This window comes from Hyperolius riggenbachi, chromosome 6 (genome assembly GCF_040937935.1).
Source record: "Hyperolius riggenbachi isolate aHypRig1 chromosome 6, aHypRig1.pri, whole genome shotgun sequence".
Classification (NCBI taxonomy): Eukaryota; Metazoa; Chordata; class Amphibia; order Anura; family Hyperoliidae; genus Hyperolius; species Hyperolius riggenbachi.
Genome location: NC_090651.1, coordinates 226396924 through 226414187, shown reverse-complemented (window position 1 = coordinate 226414187; position 17264 = coordinate 226396924). Strand labels below are relative to the sequence as shown.

At 42.4% G+C, this 17264-nt stretch overlaps 1 protein-coding gene across 1 annotated transcript in view; it reads left to right on the top strand.

Moving 5' to 3' along the window:
* The window catches only part of LRRC47 (leucine rich repeat containing 47), a 47595-nt gene extending 37994 nt beyond the window's left edge, over positions 1-9601 (top strand). Inside the window, exons 6-7 of the mRNA XM_068240487.1 lie at positions 2177-2266; positions 7633-9601. Of these exons, the coding sequence (XP_068096588.1) occupies positions 2177-2266; positions 7633-7878 (336 nt within the window). The 3' untranslated portion in view covers positions 7879-9601. The remainder of the gene's footprint in view (positions 1-2176; positions 2267-7632) is intronic.
* Positions 9602-17264: the final 7663 nt, after the last annotated feature.

The window sequence follows — 17264 nt, the reverse complement described above, 5'->3', positions numbered from 1 at the left end:
AATGAAGTCTCAGAACAGTATCATTTCAATGGTAGGTTTATTTTAACAGTGGCAGATAGCACATCAAAAGGAAAATCGAAAAAATAACCTTAAATAAAAGATAGCAACTGATTTGCATTTCATTGAGTGAAATAAGTTTTTGAACCCTCTAACAATAAAAGACTTAATACTTAGTGGAAAAACCCTTGTTTGCAAGCACAGAGGTCAAACGTTTCTTGTAATTGATGACCAAGTTTGCACACATTTTAGGAGGAATGTTGGTCCACTCCTCTTTTCAGATCATCTCTAAATCCCTAAGGTTTCGAGGCTGTCTCTGTGCAACTCTGAGCTTGAGCTCCCTCCATAGGTTTTCTATTGGATTAAGGTCCGGAGACTGACTAGGTCACTCCATGACCTTAATGTGCTTCTTCTTGAGCCACTCCTTTGTTGCCTTTGCTGTATGTTTTGGGTCATTGTCGTGCTGGAACACCCATCCACGACCCATTTTCAGTTTCCTGGCAGAGGGAAGGAGGTTGTCGTTCAGGATTTCACGATACATGACTCCGTCCATTTTCCCGTTAATGCGATTAAGTTGTCCTGTGCCCTTAGCAGAAAAACACACCCAAAGCAAAATGTTTCCACCCCCATGCTTGACGGTGGGGACGGTGTTTTGGGGGTCATAGGCAGCATTTTTCTTCCTCCAAACACAGCGAGTTGAGTTAATGCCAAAGAGCTCTATTTTGGTCTCATCAGACCACCGCACCTTCTCCCAGTCACTCACAGAATCATTCAGGTGTTCATTGGCAAACTTTAGACGGGCCTGCACATGTGCCTTCTTGAGCAGGGGGACCTTGCGAGCCCTGCAGGATTTTAATCCATTGCGGTGTAATGTGTTTCCAATGGTTTTCTTGGTGACTGTGGTCCCTGCTAATTTAAGGTCATTCACTAACTCCTCCCGTGTAGTTCTAGGATGCTTTTTCACCTTTCTCAGAACCATTGACACCCCACGAGGTGAGATCTTGCGTGGAGCCCCAGAGCGAGGTCGATTGATGGTCATTTTGTGCTCCTTCCATTTTCGAACAATCGCACCAACAGTTGTCACCTTCTCTCCCAGCTTCTTGCTAATGGTTTTGTAGCCCATTCCAGCCTCGTGCAGGTCTACAATTTTGTCTCTGACATCCTTGGACAGCTCTTTGGTCTTTCCCATGTTGGAGAGTTTGGAGTCTGCTTGATTGATTGATTCTGTGGACAGGTGTCTTTTATACAGGTGACTAGTTAAGACAGGTGTCCTTAATGAAGGTGACTAATTGAGTAGAAGTGTCTAACCACTCTGTGGGAGCCAGAACTCTTAATGGTTGGTAGGGGTTCAAAAACTTATTTCACTCAATGAAATGCAAATCAGTTGCTATCTTTTATTTAAGGTTATTTTTTCGATTTTCCTTTTGATGTGCTATCTGCCACTATCAAAATAAACCTACCATTGAAATGATACTGTTCTGAGACTTTTCATTTCTTTGTCATTGGACAAACTTACAAAATGAGTGAGGGGTCAAATAATTATTTCCTCCACTGTGTATATATATATATACACAGAGGCACTAAGCTTTGTAATAGACCTACATGAGTCATATGCTCCTTCTTTAGCCTGATGAAGTGGGATATACCCGCGAAATGCGTTGCACCTGTTCGGAATATGTAAATAAACTATTTTTGTTGAATATTAATCAACAGCATCTTGTGTCTACTTTGAGGGGGTAAGTCCACCACCACCTCCTCCATTTTAACAATTTTAGTTGCTTTTTATCCTTCTGGTGCCTCTGTTTACCTGTACGCTATGCAGTTCCAGTAGGACCTGGAATTCTGAGGGGGGACGGTTATTTCCCCGTTGGCAATACACAGTGTTCTGCAACCCACCTTTGTGAATATGAATACTCTTATACTACAATCTAACATCCAATACCCCACAATACTGCGCCATTTGGCTCCTGGTCTCTCCTTGTCATACAGGTGACCGTGGTATCCCCACAGTGACCACCTTTTCTACTTTTCTCATAAAGCTGTTCTTCAGGCTGCTTCAGATTAGACCAAACAATTTTTAGTTTCAGAAACCTCACTTGACAGTAAATGATATATTTGGATACGCCGATTGCTAAGTTATCACATATTTTGCTTTTATATATTGCTTTTTCCCCCCCAGATTACCAAAACCACCCAGGCCCTGTTGTTAGAAGTCACCAGTGCCACCAGCCTACAGGTCTGCAAAGATGTCATGGATGCTCTCATCATGGTAAGTGATACCTGTCTACACAGCTCTCTTATAGGAGGGGGAGATTAACAATATAAGGTTATGTCAGGGTGGGCTGGAAGACATAGACAAAATGTATTCTGGGATTTTGCTTATGCTGAAATGGCAGCTTCTTATTCAGTTTTTATTTTTACCCCGCTTCAGGTTCTCTTTAATCACAGAGCGAGCTTATTTCTAAACCATCTTCCCTACTTTAGTATTTTTTTAGTATTTGGTAATAAAACGTCCCACACATTGTGCTTGCTATAAAAACTCAGTTTTGCTCTCAGTAGCAGACTATTTTTGTGTAATGTAATAACGTCAACAGCCCTGGAGAGGTTCTCCGCAAAGCAACTAAAGCTTGGCCTACAGACTGTATATGGGGTAAAAAGAATTGTCTGCTTCCCCAGACATCTGCTGGAGTAGAGATAAGCTTTACATACACTTAAAGGGAACCTGAAGTAAGAGACCTATGGAGGCTGTCTTACTGATCATTCTGACATTAGTAGAGTCTGAATCACACACCTGAAACAAGCGTGCAGCTAATCAAAACAGTAGGTCGTTGTGCTCTAGGAATGCAAGTACCTTCCTAACACCACCAAGGTGGGTGACTAAAAATTGGTATAAGGCCTTGTTCACATTGCGTTCCGATCGCGTTGGGCGTTTTTTGCCGTGATTTTTTTTTTTGCGATTCCCGACACTTGGGTGGGTGGTGTGTTTTTGTTAAAAGCGCTTTTCCAGAGCATTTTTTTAAATTGTGAACACTTTGACCAGTATTGACAATTTATTAATTCTTAAAAATGCAAACACAATGCTGCATAAATCGATTTTGTGAGCATTTTGCTTTCTTCCTATACCTTTTCATTGAGGAGGAATCGCCCTGAAAATGGTCCATGTAGCGCTTTTAAGAACGAAAAGCGACGGGAACGCCCCAATCTGAACTAATCCAAATCCATTAAAAAAAGACAAGCTAGGTATTTCAAATGTTATTTATTAGACACAAAAGACTACGTGTTTAACAGGTCAATATTTCTTCATCAGATCAGTGGCAGTTTCAACATAGTAGCAAAGCACTTTGGTGCTGTCACTTGCTATTTTGACACTGCCATTGACTGATGAAGCAGGCTTGCCCGTGAAATGCGTAGTCTTTGTGTATAGTAAAAAAAAAAGTTTGAAATGCCTAGCTTGTCTTTGGAGGAGGTAAGCCCCCCCCCCCCTCCTCCTTTTTTAAACTGTTTTGATTTTTTTTTTTTTTGTATCCTTTGTTGGTGCCTCCTTATACCAGTCCTGCAAGAATTGTTCACACTACTTTGGAATCTATCCATCTCTCTGCCAATGACTAGAACATACGGTACTGAATTCTTGTAAAATAGTCCTCTGTGTGACTAATATAAAGAATTCGGCTTTAAAATGTCCATTTGCAACCATGTCTCTTTAAAGGCTGTGGCTATTCATACTATTAGTCATGATTAGCACACACAGAAAGTGATCCACTTGCTGGTGACCTCTGCCTACTTTTAGTTTGCATTTGTTGAGAACTGTTTCCCTTTTGCATTGTGTTACTCTTAAGACATGGCACTTATTTTTAGAAACTGGAAATTTTTACAATCAGCACGGGTGTAATTTCATCTCCTCTGATACAAAACCGTACGTAGTGACCTAAATGGAAAACCTTCGGGTTCAGAGCACAGTAATGCATGAAGGCTGATGTGTACAGTTTTACAGAGAGGCTTATTAGACGCACTGGACCAGATGTGTAGATAGTGCATAATATCTAATGGTAGCCACATACGCAGCAATCTGGTGGTGCATTTTCCAGGCTATTTTCCCACATTTATGTAGCAAGAGGCCATCTCTACATCCAGTCCGTTTCATCCTCCTTTTACATAGATCATGGTCTACAGCTTGAATGTAGAACTTACTGGATGTAGTTGAATAGGTTGAGGAGGCCCTATTCCTAGTTATCGTATCCTCATAATACACAGCTGATGTCTGATGAACAGACTGAATATAATTTTAAGGGCCCGTTTCCATAGGGATAGTGATGCGAATGCAGCTACCTAGCCACATCACTTCCGCTGGCGCCTGCGTCACTTCTGCATCTCCCGATGCCAAAGTCAATTGAGGAGATGGGACGTGGCTGTGGGCGGATGCGGCCGTGTGAGAATCGGCAGCATGCACCGATTCTAGTGGAAACATTCTTTAGGATTGTCCTCCCACTACATACGTATAGATATGAATAGTGACATTCGAACAGGCATGTAAAGACCCTGGAGAGATGAGTGTGAGTTCATTGGCCTCGTGTATGGCCTGGGCATGTGACTTGGACACTAGTGGAGCTAAAACACCAGCATGACAGCCATGCGACTGGTGATTTTTAAAGGGAAGGAAGGTGTTAGTCCCCATAAATCTCCAGTTTTTCTCTACAGCTTAGAGGACAACTGTAGTGAGCGGTATATGGAGGCTGCCATATTGATTTCCTTTCAAGTAATACCAGTTACCTGGCAGCCCAGCTGATCTATTTGGCTTCAGTAGTGTCTGAATAACACCAGAAACAAGCATGCAGCCAATCCTGTCAGATCTGACAATGTGTGAAACACCTGATCTGCTGCATGCTTGTGCAGGGTCTATGGCTTAAAGTAATAGAGGCAGAGAATCAGCAGGATAGCCAGGCAACTGGTATTGCTTAAAAGGAAGTAAATATGGCAGCCTTCATATACCACTCACTACAGTTGTCCTTTCACTTTCAATGTGAGAATTTTAACCCTATAGTCTTAACCAGACCTTTCCTCCTTTCTTTAACCTGTCAACCTCAGTCCTATTAAAGGAAAACTGACCTAAGAGAGATATGGAGTCTGTCCTATTTATTTCATTTTAAACAATACCAGTTGCCTGGCAATCCTGCTGGTCTTTCATGCTCAGTGGTGTCTGAATCACACAGCTGAAACTAGCATGTGGCAAATGCAGTCAAACATCTGCTTGCTTGTTCAGAGTCTATGGCTAGAAGTATTGGAGGCAAAGAATCAGCAGGACGGCCTGGCATTTTTTAAAAAGAAATAAATATGGCAACCTCCATTGCCTTCTCACTTCAGATGGCCTTTAAACAACCCCATAACTTGTTTGTAATTGGTAAAACTAACTAATGTGACCTGCTGTTTATCTTGATCTATATACTATAATCCTACCTTAAAGAGAATCTGTATTGTTAAAATCACACATACAGTAAACATACCAGTATGTTAGGGGACATCTCCTATTACCCTCTGTCACAATTTCGCCGCTCCCCGCCGCATTAAAAGTAGTCAAAAACAGTTTTAAAAAGTTTGTTTGTAAACAAACAAAATGGCCACCAAAACAGGAAGTAGGTTGATGTACAGTATGTCCACACATAGAAAATACATCCATACACAATCAGGCTGTATACAGCCTTCCTTTTGAATCTCAATAGATCATTTGTGTGTTTCTTTCCCCCTGCAGCTCACTGAAGAGTTACAAGCTGATTGTTTCTTCTTGCAGACAGCTCTGCCTGGTTGTCTGTAATTCTGCTGTATGTGACTCATCAGTATGTGAACAGAGGATCTATCCAGCTTGTAAAAGATAAGAGAGCAGAGAAAAGCTGGCTAATGTAAATAACACACACACACACACAGGGGAGTGTGCATAGAGGGGGGAATGCATAGCAGATCACACTGAAGAGTTGGCAGCCTTCCAGACACAGGACAACAAGTCCGACAGGGGAAAGATAAGATGATTTATTACAGAGATAGTGATAGTAGAAAGTGCTGCAGTAAGCCAGAGCACATTATAATAGGTTTAGGAACCTGTAGGATGGTAGAAAACACGACATTTTTGTTACAGTCCCTTTAAATGCGACCTGATACATAATACAAGGCTTATTTATAAATTGGCAACTTTGCATGAAGCAATATCTGTATATTCATAATAGCCAATGGGCCTGATTCATCAAACTGTGCTGCTTAATGTGAAGGCCCGCTTTGCCTGCCTTACATAGCAGCACTCGCTGCTATGTAAGGAGCATGCCTTCCTTAGTTACGAGCTTTGCTTACATAGCAACGTGCATAACCTTAACTGTGGGTGGTCCTGTGAAGTGTTGTTACCGTGATACTTCACTTGCGGCCGCTACTATGTTAATTTACATACCGGTAGTTACAACTATGTAAAGTGGGCGCTCCATCACATTAAGCTGTACTGCTTGATGAATCGGGCCCAGTGTCTTTTTGCTTTTTTGAATAACACCGCTGTGTATTCCGCAACTGTCCCTGAGTAGAAGAAGCCAGCACTCTGCCATTTATATGTTTTCTCGTACTTTTGACGTGTGTTCATAACTGGCCTGTAATTGCACTCTAACCTCCTCCAGGACCTTTTGCGCTCCCGATGCTGACACTACTTAAATAATGGGAGTCCTAACAATTGAGACCTCAGAGCTGTACTCTGTGTCTGACTGCTTTGGGAACACCAGCAGAGACATGGACATGAGACCATATTGATATTGTTGTATGATGGACGCTATGCAAGACCAGAGCAAGCTTAGAATTGATAGCTCTGTTTTTCCATACAGCTTTAGACGAAGTCAGTTGTGCATGTTTCTACTTTTCATAGTAAGAGACTCCTGCACTGAGAGGGATGTTAAGGCTACTTTTACTGATCTCTGCTAAATTGAAAAGAATAAGCGTATGTCTGTTGTGTTTCTTCTTAGTTTTGAATAGTATGTGAATCACTGACCCAGAAGAACAATGCAGGGCCAGTGTTCCTGACTCAGATGGCTGCATGTTTGTTCCAGTTGTGTGACTCTGTTGTATATTTACTCACCACCATTTTGTATACAGTTTACTTACTACAGGACTTACCCCTTCCTCTGCTTACACCTCTCTCATGCTGCACCCCTCCCTCTGCATACACATCTCACACTGCACCCCTCCCTCTGCATACGCCTCTCTCACGCTGCACCCCTCCCTATACTTACACCACTCTCACGCTATACCCCTTCCTCTGCTTACACCTCTCTCACACTGCACCCCTCTGTCATGCTGCATTCCTCCTATGCTTACACCTCTCTCACGCTCTAACCCTTTCTCTGCTTACTCCTCTCTCATGCGGCAATGCTCCGCTTTCACTCTGCAGAGGTGGGGGCATTATGTGGCCCCGCTAGGTCTTATTTTCGGGGATGTCTTATATTTCAAGCTTGCTTGAAGTATAAGATAGGCTTTATTTTCCGGGGAGGTTCTATTTTCGGGGAAACGTGGTATATAAAAACCATTACAATGTTATTGTTTTTTCTGTTCCTTAGCAAATACGGTAATTCTAGTTGATTTTCTGTTATTTTTATTGTTGCTTAATTCTTTACACAGAAAATGGCTGAGCTTAATAAGTTTACTCTGGAAAACAAAGAGGAAGACATCGGCTCTGACTCAGAACATCAAGAGGGCTCAAGACCTCTGAATCCAGCAGCCAATCAAAATGCAGCAACAGAGGGCGGTTCCCAGCTGGTGCTAGAGCAAGTTCGCGTCGTTGACAAAGAGGGCAGCTTGAAGGTTCTATACCCATCCAAGACTGACCTGAGCTTGAGCTCTTCCTCTTTTGTGGTTGTTCGCTAATGATTGCCATGTACCATATAGAGAGGTGTCCTTGTCTGTAGCAACCAATCAGATCCATTCTTTGTTTTTTGAAACTAGAAGTAGGAAAGTAACGGAAGCCGATTGGTGGCCTTGGGCAACAGAAATTTTTTTTTCTATATAACAAACATGAAGTTTACAATTTGTATTTGTTTCAGACCTTACGGTAGAACTCCTTCCAATTTCATAGTTAGCTCTTAGTTTTGGGTAGGGTGGAAAATTATTAAATACCTCTTTCAGTCTTGTTTTCTTGTCTCCCTTTTAAATTCCTTTACTTCCTCCTTCTGGAGACACAACAGGAAGTGGGTGACTCTCTCCAATGGCAACTCACAGTAATGCAAACAGAGTACTTTATAAATACTTGGCTATAACTTTGGCAGCTTTTTCTTAATTGCTTCCTTGTATTGATGTTGCAGAGGTTCTTTCCCCATACTTACTGACATCGGTCTAATCCAGAATATGGGGAAAATTCTCTCCAAATAGTATCTAGACCAAAAATATAAACTTGAAAGGGGTGGTAACCTTTCTCATGCTGTCCAAAGCGAGACTAGATTTTTGGTGGAGTTCTAAGTAAAGCCCTAGTTCATAGTTTGTTTGTTTTTTTTTCCCTTAATGCATATTGTGTTGAATACATCCATTATTTGAAATTCGCATAAATCATTTTTGCATTATTTATTTTTTATTTTTTTTTGTTACCTAGCTGACAGGGTTTGCAGCAGTGACCAACTGTGTTGGTGTCTCATGCAGCTTGGTTAGACTGAATAGCAGTCTATGATTTTTTCCAATGCCTTCCCCCACAGTGGAGAGGTTGATAGACGTTTCTTTTAAGCACAGAGGTAACCTTGCCCATCCTCTACAAGATGGATCAGTGGGAGGAGGTGGGCAAGGTCAGGTGATGGCTATGTGCAGAGGAAGATACTCCCACTCTGTTAGCCTCTCTATACATTGTGCATAGATCTCTGGGTCACGTGACTGACTTTTGCAAAGTGATCTTCTCTGGAACAGCTGCATGAAATATGAAAGCTGTGTAACTATTAACCTAGTGTCCAGTTCACCTTTTTTAACAATGAAAAATCCCTGAGGCTGGCTTAACATTGCCAACCCGCGGTGCGATGCGATCGGACGATCGCACCACAATGCCAAAACAAGCCGCTGGAGATTACTGCAGCAGTGCGCGGTAATATCCATTCTGGATGCAGGCCAAGCAGGAAGTGAGGGTCTCTAGCGCTCACTTCCTATGGCCGACGGTAGAATTGCATGGAAGCGTATTGACAAAATACAGCTCTGTGCATGCGGGACGCGAATACGTGCAGCGAACAGTTTAATATGCACGGCTCCATAGACTTACATGAATTCCAGGCAAGTCGGCCACCATCGCGCTATTGCGCCAGTTACCCAAATAGTGAAACGTCACTTCCGCCGCATCGCATGCGGACAGGTATGAATTGGTATAGTTGGTGCAGTGTTACTCTGCGGCAAAACAGGGTAACGCAGCGCACCAGTGTGAAAGGGGCCTGAGGATGAACTAGGAGTTTAAAGCACTTTTCAAGCTACACTAACCCTTACTGGGAAACATCATTTTATTTATTTTTTTTATGCCTGTTAGCTGAGTTTTTTTTTTTTTTTTGTAAATGGTATACTAGCATTTTGATTTATGTGTTAATTTTGTAGCCTTTGGCCAAAATAAACTATTCGTTCAGTCAAACATGGTTGTCATGAGTCTTAATTCAGGAAGGAGTTGTCAGTGTGAATCATGCTTTATAACAGACAATTTTTTACAAGGGTGCCTTGTGTGTTTTGAAGTGTAACATTTTCTATGCCATGGATACACTGATACATAGTTTCTGAAATATGATTCCTTGCAGTGGTGTCTTCAATTTTGCGACCCAGTTTCCAGTTTTGTTTAATTCAGTGCAAATTGCTCCTGCCTGCAGGGAACTCCTATGCCAAATGTCTGCTCAAAGCCTAGTTGTAGCAACACCCAATTACAACTACCTACAGCAGCTTTGTGAGCCAGACAATCCATATGAATAGCAAAGGAAAGCAGGTAAGTTTCTTGTATTGGACTCTAGAATATCTACAATGCACATACACTGTGTTCCAAATTATTATGCGAATTGTATCGAAGTGTCATAAAGATTAAATAGTTTGTTTTTCAATTAAACTCAGGGATGGCATTGTGTCTCAGGGCTCTATTAAAGGAAAACTTAAGGCAACTATAAAAAATGAGATTTACTCACCTGGGGCTCCCCTCAGCCCCCAGCAGCCGATCGGTGCCCTCGCAGCCCCGCTCAGATGCTCCTGCACCCGCTGGCCGCAATAGCAGCATAGGGGGCGATATACAGGCTGGGAACGCGAAGAATCACTCGCGTTCCCATGCCTGTCGGCCGGTGACGGCCAAACCGGAAGTGTTCGCCGGCGGGTGCAGGAGCATCTGAGCGGGGCTGCGAGGGCACCGATCGGCTGCTGGGGGCTGAGGGGAGCCCCAGGTGAGTAAATCTCATTTTTTTATAGTTGCCTTAAAGTGACTCTGTAACAAAAATTACAACTTTTTTCTACCTTCCTACAAGTTCCTAAACCTATTCTAATGTGATCTGGCTTGCTGCAGCTCTTTCTACTATAACCATCTCTGTAATAAATCAATGTATCTTTCCCCTGTCAGACTTGTCGGCCTGTGTCTGGAAGGCTGCCAAGTTCTTCAGTGTTGAACTGTTCCTCTATGCACACTCCAGTGTGTGTTTTATTTACATAAGCCAGCAGCTTCTCTGCTATCTTATCAGTGATAGAAGAGAGCTGGATAAAAATCCTCCTCTGGAGGCTGTGAAAGGAGCTGGTCTGTCACATACTAAGGAATTAACGACATAGGCAGAGCTGTCTGCAGGAAGCCTGTAATGTTCAGTGCATGAGAGAAGCTGGGGACAGAAGGTAAACACACACAAGTGATCTCTTGAGATTCAGAAGTAAGGCTGTATACAGCCTGCTTGTGTATGGATGTATTTTCTATGTGTGGACATGCTGTACATCAACCTACTTCCTGTTTTGGTGGCCATTTTGTTTGTTTATAAACAAACTTTTTAAAACAGTTTTTGACTACTTTTAATGCGGCGGGGAGCGGCGAAATTGTGACAGAGGGTAATAGGAGATGTCCCCTAACACACTGGTATGTTTACTTTTGTGCGATTTTAACAATACAGATTCTCTTTAAGTTTTCCTTTAAAGGAAAAACTAATTTATTAAGCAGACCACCATTATTAAGCAGACCTCCATTTTCCAGCAATATGAGAAAGAAAAATGATCTCTTTGCTGCCGAAACATATGAAATAGTTAAATGCCTTGGACAAAGTTTGAAAACCTTTTATATTTCACAAAAACGTAAACCTGATCATCCTACTTTTAAAAGATTTGTGGCTGACTCAAAGCACACACGGGTTTGTGCAGATAAAAGCAAAATGAAGAAGGTTTCTGCCAAACAAATTGGATTAAGAGAGCAGCCACTAAAATGCCATAACAAAGCAGCTAACCGGTATTTGAAGCTGCTGATGCCTCTGAAGTCCTGTGAACATCAAGGTGCAGGATCCTCCTGAGGATTGCAATTATGCATAAACCACCTATTCAGCCTCCCCTAACCAATGCTTACAGGCAGAAATGGCTGCAGTGAGCCCAGAACTACAAGAAGAATAATTTTCAAACAGTCTTGTTTACTGATGAGTGCCGTGCAACCCTGGATGGTCAAGATGGATGGAGTGGTGATTGGTTGAGGGACCGCCACCATGTTGCAGTAAGGCTGGGACATTAGCAAAAAGGTGGCAGAGTCATGGTTTGGGTCGGAATCATGGTGAGAGCGCGGGTCAGCCTCTTTAGTGTCCCTGAAGGTGTGAAAGTTTCTGTGGGCCACTTTCTTCCATGGTACTTAAATAAAAAAACAGTGCTTTCCGTGACAAAATCATTTTCCTGCATGCCCATGCACCAGCTGATTCTGCAAGGAATGCCTCTGCGCCATAGGCTGCTATCAGCATAAAAGGAGAAAAATTCTTAGTGTGGCCCTCATCTTCCCCTGACCTCTATCATAGTGGGAACCTTCGGCGCATACAAATAATGCTGCAAATTCAATATATATACAGTGGGGTGCGAAAGGTTGGGCAACCTTGTTCCTGTATAATATAGGAATCCTGTATAAATAGTTGGTTGTTACGACAAAAAGTCAGTTTTAAATATATCATATAGGAGACACACAGTGATATTTGAGAAGGGAAATGAAGTTTATTGGATTTACAGAAAGTGTATAAATTGTTTAAACAAAATTAGGCAGGTGCATAAGGCACCACAAAAAAAACCTGAAATCAATATTTAGTAGATCCTCCTTTTGCAGAAATTACAGCCTCTAAACGCTTCCTGTAGGTTCCAATGAGAGACTGGATTCTGGTTGAAGATATTTTGGACCATTCCTCTTTACAAAACATCTCTAGTTCATTCAGGTTTGATGGCTTCAGAGCATAAACAGCTCTCTTTAACTCACACCACAGATTTTCAATGATATTCAGGTCTGGAGACTGAGATGGTCATTCCAGAACGTTGTACTTGTTCCTCTGCATGAATGCCTTAGTGGATTTTGGGCAGTGTTTAGGGTCTTTGTCTTGTTGAAAGATCCAGCCCCAGCGCAGCTTCAGCTTTGTCACTGATTCCTGGACATTGGTCACCAGAATCTGCTGATACTGAGTGGAATCCATGTGTCCCCAAGCTTTGACAAGATTCCCAGTCCCTGCACTGGCCACACAGCCCCACAGCATGATGGAATCGCCAACATATTTTACTGTAGGTAGCAGGTGTTTTTCTTGGAATGCTGTGTTTTTCCTCCATGCATAACGCCCCTTATGCCCAAATAACTCAATTTTAGTTTCATTAGTCCACAGCACCTTATTCCAAAATGAAGCTGGCTTGTCCAAATGTGGTTTAGCATACCTCAAGCGGCTCTGTTTGTGCTGTGGGCAGAGAAAAGGCTTCCTCTGCATCACTCTAACATACAGCATCTCCTTGTGTAAAGTGCGCTGAATGGTTGAGCCTTAACTTGAACTGAGCCTGTGGTCTTCAATTTCCTTAATATGTTCCTAACTGTGGAAACAGACAGCTGAAATCTCTGAGACCGCTTTCTGTATCCTTCCCCTAAACCAGGGGTAGGGAACCTTGGCTCTCTAGCTGTTAAGGAACTACAAGTCCCACAATGCATTGCAGGAGTCTTACAGCCACAGTCATGATTAATAAAGGCAAATGCATGCTGGGATTTGTATTTGTATCACAGCTGGAGAGCCAAGGTTCCCTACCCCTGCCCTAAACCATGATGGTGAACAATCTTTGGCTCCCTAGACCCACCTAGGCTCCCTATTGGTTTCCCCTCACTATCTATACACATAAAAAGCACCTACCATTACAGCACTGAGGCGCTAAACCTAATACTGCTGAGATCCTGGTAAGTGGTTTTCTCCTTGTACTTTTAATCGATTGTACTCTAAACTTTTTCTCCCTACACTCTTACCTAGTCCATATACTAGGTCCACTACACCCCACTAGTTAAATTGTTCACCAGCCCTTCTTTGTTCACTACAAGCATATACCTTGCATTCAACAAATTCCATTTTTTTACAATGTCTCCATACCAATATAATTTACACTAATTCACACTACTTTCTGGTCCATAGGTCCTTTCTGGTCCTAGTCCATATTCATTTATTAACAAATCAATAATAACACAGCTCATTTATGTATTTACAGTGGTGTGAAAAACTATTTGCCCCCTTCCTCATTTCTTATTCTTTTGCATGTTTGTCACACTTAAATGTTTTTGCTCATCAAAAAACGTTAACTATTAGTCAAAGATAACATAATTGAACACAAAATGCAGTTTTAAATGATGGTTTTTATTATTTAGTGAGAAAAATAACTCAAAACCTACATGGCCCTGTGTGAAAAAGAAATTGCCCCCTGAACCTAATAACTAGTTGGGCCACCCTTAGCAGCAATAACTGCAATCGAGCATTTGTGATAACTTGCAACAAGTCTTTTATAGCGCTCTGGAGGAATTTTGGCCCACTCATCTTTGCGGAATTGTTGTAATTCAGCTTTATTTGAGGGTTTTCTAGCATGAACCGCCTTTTTAAGGTCATGCCACAACATCTCAATAGGATTCGGGTCAGGACTTTGACTAGGCCACTCCAAAGTCTTCATTTTGTTTTTCTTCAGCCATTCAGAGGTGGATTTGCTGGTGTGTTTTGGGTCATTGTCCTGCTGCAGCACCCAAGATCGCTTCAGCTTGAGTTGATGAACAGATGGCCGGACATTCTCCTTCAGGATTTTTTGGTAGACAGTAGAATTCATGGTTCCATCTATCACAGCAAGCCTTCCAGGTCCTAAAGCAGCAAAACAACCCCAGACCATAACACTACCACCACCATATTTTACTGTTGGTATGATGTTCTTTTGCTGAAATGCTGTGTTACTTCTACGCCAGATGTAACGGGACACGCACCTTCCAAAATGTTAAACTTTTGTCTCGTCGGTCCACAAGGTATTTTCCCAAAAGTCTTGGCAATCATTGAGATGTTTTTTAGCAAAACTGAGACGAGCCTTAATGTTGTTTTGCTTAAAAGTGGTTTGCGCCTTGGATATTTGCCATGCAGGCTGTTTTTGCCCAGTCTCTTTCTTATGGTGGAGTCGTGAACACTGACCTTAATTGAGGCAAGTGAGGCCTGCAGTTCTTTAGATGTTGTCCTGGGGTCTTTTGTGGCCTCTCGGATGAGTTTTCTCTACGCTCTTGGGGTAATATTGGTCGGCCGGCCACTCCTGGGAAGGTTCATCACTGTTTCATGTTTTTGCCATTTGTGGATAATGGCTCTCACTGTGGTTCGCTGGAGTCCCAAAGCTTTAGAAATGGCTTTATAACCTTTTCCAGACTGATAGATCCCAATTACAGTACTTTTGTTCTCATTTGTTCCTGAATTTCTTTGGATCTTGGCATGATGTCTAGCTTTTGAGGTGCTTTTGGTCTACTTCTCTGTGTCAGATAGCTCCTATTTAAGTGATTTCTTGATTGAAACAGGTGTGGCGTAATCAGGCCGGGGGTGACTACAGAAATTGAACTCAGGTGTGATAAACCACAGTTAAAGGACTTGCGAGGCCAAAATCCGGCCCCCAAATGTAAAAAAAGTTATCTACCTGTATGACTTTCTAAGGCACGGAGGACGCCGTCCGCGCCCTCCGTGCCGTTCCGCCGGGTCCCCGCCTCTCAATATGACCCCGAATGGCTCCCGACCCCACGGCCAGGGTCGGGCTCTGCTGCCTGTATAAAGATGGCCGCTGACCCTGGCCGCGGCTGCGCACTCCGCATGGCCGCTACTGCGGCTGCGCAGCACTAGGGCCAACCCCCCGATCCACGCTACAGGAAACAGCCTGTTGCGTGGATCGGGGGGTTGGCCCTAGTGCTGCGCAGCCGCAGTAGCGGCCATGCGGAGTGCGCAGCCGCGGCCAGGGTCGGCGGCCATCTTTATACAGGCAGCAGAGCCCGACCCTGGCCGTGGGGTCGGGAGCCATTCGGGGTCGTATTGAGAGGCGGGGACCCGGCGGAACGGCACGGAGGGCGCGGACGGCGTCCTCCGTGCCTTAGAAAGTCATACAGGTAGATAACTTTTTTTACATTTGGGGGCCGGATTTTGGCCTTGGAAGTCCTTTAAGTTATTTTTTTAATAAGGGGGGCAATCACTTTTTCACACAGGGCCATGTAGATTTGGAGTTTTTTTCCTCACTAAATAATAAAAACCATCATTTAAAACTGCATTTTGTGTTCAATTATGTTATCTTTGACTAATAGTTAACGGTTTTTGATGAGCAGAAACATTTAAGTGTGACAAACATGCAAAAGAATAAGAAATCAGGAAGGGGGCAAATATTTTTTCACACCACTGTATATATGTCATCTGCACTATATAATTTATAATGTTTTCTGCAGTAATTGTATAGCCCTCTTCATTGTTTCTTTGTCTGCTGTTGTCCCCATTTTGTTTGCTTGATGAAGCGGGCTTGACCTGTATAATAAATGTATTGCTTTATATGAAGACAGGATATCGTGTCTGCTTTTGGGAGGCAAGCCCACCACTTTCTCCAAGCAATTTTTAAAAATTGTATTGACTTTTATCCTGCTGGTGCCTCTGTTCTACATACAAAATCTTTGTCTTCAGGTCATTTGAGAGTTGTTTTGAGACCCCACCCCCATGTTGCTACTCTTCAGATGAAATTAAAAGAGGGAAACTTACAATTGACCCCCTTAAATACTCTTTCTCATAATTGGATTCCCCTGTTTATGTAGGTCAGGGATCACTGAGCTTAAAAAGGCAATTTGAGTTCCAATAATTAGTTCTAAAGGTTTTGGAATCAATAACATGACAACAGTGCCCAAATGTATGCACCTGCCTAATTTTATTTAAACAATTATTGCACACTTTCTGTAAATCCAATAAACTTAATTTCACTTCTCAAATATGTGTGTGTCTCCTATTGGATATATTTAACTGCCATTTTTTGTCATAACCAACGATTTATACAGGAAAATCATGCCGATTAACAAGGTTGCCCAAACGTTCGTACCCCACTGTGTGTGTGTGTGTGTGTGTGTGTGTATAATATATACATTCAGCAATATATATATATATTTTGTTTTTAAACTTTGTGTGTAATCATATGGAACAGTACATGTTACGTTTTTATTTTTTCAATAAATCCTGTTATCATGAGGCGGTTTTGTTCAGTAACATTTGAATTATGCTCAAATGGTTAATGACTAAAAGATGATGCCACCGGTGGAAGAAGCTGTCCTTAAATATAACTACACCCTGCCATCCGCTCATATGACTGCACTAGGCAGCCAAACACCATATGCCGACAACAAATGTGGTTTGAAGCTGCTTATGGGTTACAGGGGGCAAATGGCACAATTTTTCCTGATCCCTGCAATCCACCTAACACATTCTGCATGTATTTTGAAGACTGTATATGGAAAATGTAGAGAAAAAATTTATAGAAAAATCCAATTGAAAGGGTTTGGGCTGCAATTCAGAAAAAAAACATACACCCTCTTCCAACAGATCAATTGACCAATATATTTCAGATCAAATGCATTGAAGAACTGTAACAAATGCTCTAGTTTTGAAGAGGGTTTACTTTGCTGGTACTGAAGTGGTTAACTATGTAGACGTTTAGAGTTGAAATATGCGGGGAAATTCCGTGGAGGGCTTGTCGTCTGGTTCGGTCACACCACGCTAATGCTATAATGAAGCAGATCCTGTGTGGCACAGTGCAGCGCTGGACAGTATTGATTTGCATGG